We start from the raw sequence: 2,947 nt of genomic DNA, 5'->3' as shown, positions 1-2,947 counted from the left end.
CGACGACGACGACGAAGAGACAGAAGTTGGTACTCATAAAGAACAAAAGCTGGTACTCGATGCCTGGGACGTCGATCGCCTGCCCAAGAGCTCCACAGGCTTCAAGCCTGTATTAGTTCGGGTCGAATACGAGCTCGACGAGCCCACCGGCGGCCTGCGGTTCGTCCTGCCGGACGAGCAGTACCAACCCAAGCGAAGTCCACACATGTACACTTATTGTGGGCCATTTGGTGGTCTCTGTGACGGTGCACGGTCGTGGATGCCTTGTCGAGACACACTGCGAGACGCCTGTACCTTTAGGATCGAGCTTACGGTGCCCGACTGGTGTGTGGCAGTTTGTAGTGGACAGATGGTGCAACAGCTTCTCAACCCTGAGACAGACGCCGACGGAGGACAGTGGAGGACGTTCCGATACGTCGTGAACCCACAGACCAACTGCTCGTCCGTTGGCTTCGCTGTGGGACCTTTCCGACTCTTTGTCCCGCCGGAAATGCCCCGGATGACGCACTTTGCGCTGCCCGAATGCTTCGAAGACCTCGTGCATTGCACGTCCAAGTTGGCTTCGACTATGTCGTACTTTGAAGGGACATTGGGGGCGTCGTACCCGTTCAAGACGTACCAGCAGGTGTTTGTGGAAGATCTGCCCGATCAGCTGCAATACGTCGCTGGAGGAGCCATTCTGGACCAGAATCTGCTGCATGGGCCTCGGATTATTGATCGAGAGCTGCCGTCGCACTTGGCGCAAGTGAAGGCGCTGGTCGGCAGCTGGATTGGCGGCGCCGTGGGCATTCAGAGCACGAAAGACGCGTGGGTGTTGATTGGAGTCATCGGCCATTTAGTCAACACGTACCGCCGCTATGCCCTACGATGCGATTACGCAGCACTTTGAGGCTGGAGATGGTATTAATCCTGATTACCTACTGCAAGAGCTAGTGACGCGCCGGCTCAAGCCAAACGAGTCGGTATCACAGTATGTTGACGACATTGCGAAGAAGGTGACACTTCTACACAAGCTAATGGTGAGTTCGCTGAGAGGCAACATGCAAGCCTACTACTGTCGAACAGCGTGGAAGCATTTAAAGATCTCACCCGTGAGCATGGCGATTGGCTTAACAACCATGATCGTAAGACACTTACACTTGCTGAAGCTCTACAACGACTGCGCGCTGCTGAACACCAGCGTGACCAGCTGCGTGCACAGACCAGACAACCGGTTGCGAATTCAATGCAAGTTGCTCACGTCGGAACGGACCAAGGACAAGGTCAAGCTCGAGGACTCAAGCGCAACAAGCAACAGCGCAAGCGATATAAGGGCGTTGCAGATAAGAAGCAGCGCACAAACTGCGCGAACTGTCAAGGAGAAGGACATTGGTATGCCGAGTGTACGGCTCTCATTGGCCAGCAACTGAAGCCAGAGCTCGCGAGAAAGCTGCAAGAAAGACAACCCAGGATCCCGTGTCGCTGGTGAACTCCGTACGTCGTGTGGATGCGGTAGCGTTGGAAGAAGATGGCCAAGGACTGTTTGCTGGCCTATCACTATGCGATGCGAATGCGATTGACCTTACGGATGGTGCTGCCCTATCGCCTACGGCTACGCAATCACCTGTATGGTCACTAACGTCTCCTGCGGAAAGTGAAGAAGGAGGAGAGCGTCGTGTGGTGAAGTGCTTTTTCAGAAATAAGAGAATGGGCCTGACGCGGGGTCACTATCCCGAATCAGTGACAATTTCAAGTGATTAGAGAGGATTTGGGTTGGCTGGCACGGATGCAAGTTGCCTGTGGTGGATTAGCCATGGCGAGCAGCACCCCGTATGGAATGACGATGGATCTGATATGAGCGACGTACGAGAAGGCAAGATCCACCAAGACTTACCTCGGATCCACCCTTACCTGGATTCACTAAGATGGATATGGGATATACTATACAAGAGTGGATCGAGTGTGGATCCTATGAAGGAAGGATGGTCGGTGCCCTCTGAAGGTGGATCTAGTAGCCACGGCTAATGAAGAGTCAAGATCCACCGCGAGGTACCCCGGATCCCATACTTCCGAGTTCGGATCCAAGGAGGGAGGATCCCGCCTGGAGGGACCTGGATCCAGGGTATAGGGATGATGGATACAGTGGATCTCGAACTTTCGGGGGACAATGGAGATCACAGACGGTTGCGAGATGATGTTGGATGATGGGAGAGCTCAGATCGACGACGAGTGCAAACTTACAGTGAAGTGGATCCAAGCGACCGGGATCCGGATGAGTGTACCCATAATAGGGTGACCATGATGATTACGTCATCGATCCGGTGGATCTGAAGATAATACAGCTGGGATGATGGGTCAAGGGAAGAAGGGACATGCAGCCGAGCCTGGTAAGGGATTTAGCAGATGAAAGACATAGAAGGTAGAAATCCAGGCAGGTATAGGCTTAAATATCAATACAGACTCCAATTTGCACAGTGACACGCAAGTGCCTTCCTGCCCTCAAGAACCGGAACTACATTGGACGTACGAGCTCGGAGAAGGTTTGGAATTGCGAATTTAGGATAACTAAATAATACATTGTCCAGATCCTACAACCTAGTGAGCTTTTCCTTTACTTGTGCAGATCCGACAGGCTAACCGAATTTACTACTTGGTCGGTTACACCCTAGAGGTTCTCAACTCTCAAGATCCCGTCACAGGAGGAGGCAAGTACGACGCAAAGGAGCTACAAAGGCAAGGGAACACACCCGCAAGGCAACCCTACGGCCAGATCCACGATCTAGGCCCCGGATCCATAAGCTCGAATATTCGCTTAGGATTCGGAACAACCCGCGGACGCAGAGTGAAGATTTTCCACTGCTGCTCCACCCCATCCCCACGTCTCGCCAAGAACTCAAGATTCACCACTTGAACTCTTCGGAAGTTACCGAGAGAGCAGATCCCGCCCTACCGACGGGTACACAAGGTA

The 2,947-nt window shown here is 53.1% G+C and overlaps 1 protein-coding gene across 1 annotated transcript; it reads left to right on the top strand.

Moving 5' to 3' along the window:
• Positions 1 to 205: 205 nt before the first annotated feature.
• PITG_22346 (transcription initiation factor TFIID subunit 2, putative) lies at positions 206 to 818 on the top strand (the record flags this gene model as incomplete). The annotated part of the gene is made up of 2 exons (XM_002909822.1): positions 206 to 729; positions 794 to 818. The coding sequence occupies 2 exons, from the start codon at positions 206 to 208 to the stop codon at positions 816 to 818; spliced, it is 549 nt and encodes a 182-aa protein (XP_002909868.1).
• Positions 819 to 2,947: the final 2,129 nt, after the last annotated feature.

Source organism: Phytophthora infestans, genomic scaffold (assembly GCF_000142945.1).
Source record: "Phytophthora infestans T30-4 supercont1.2476 genomic scaffold, whole genome shotgun sequence".
Classification (NCBI taxonomy): domain Eukaryota; phylum Oomycota; class Peronosporomycetes; order Peronosporales; family Peronosporaceae; genus Phytophthora; species Phytophthora infestans.
This window is presented reverse-complemented; position numbering and strand designations above follow the sequence as displayed.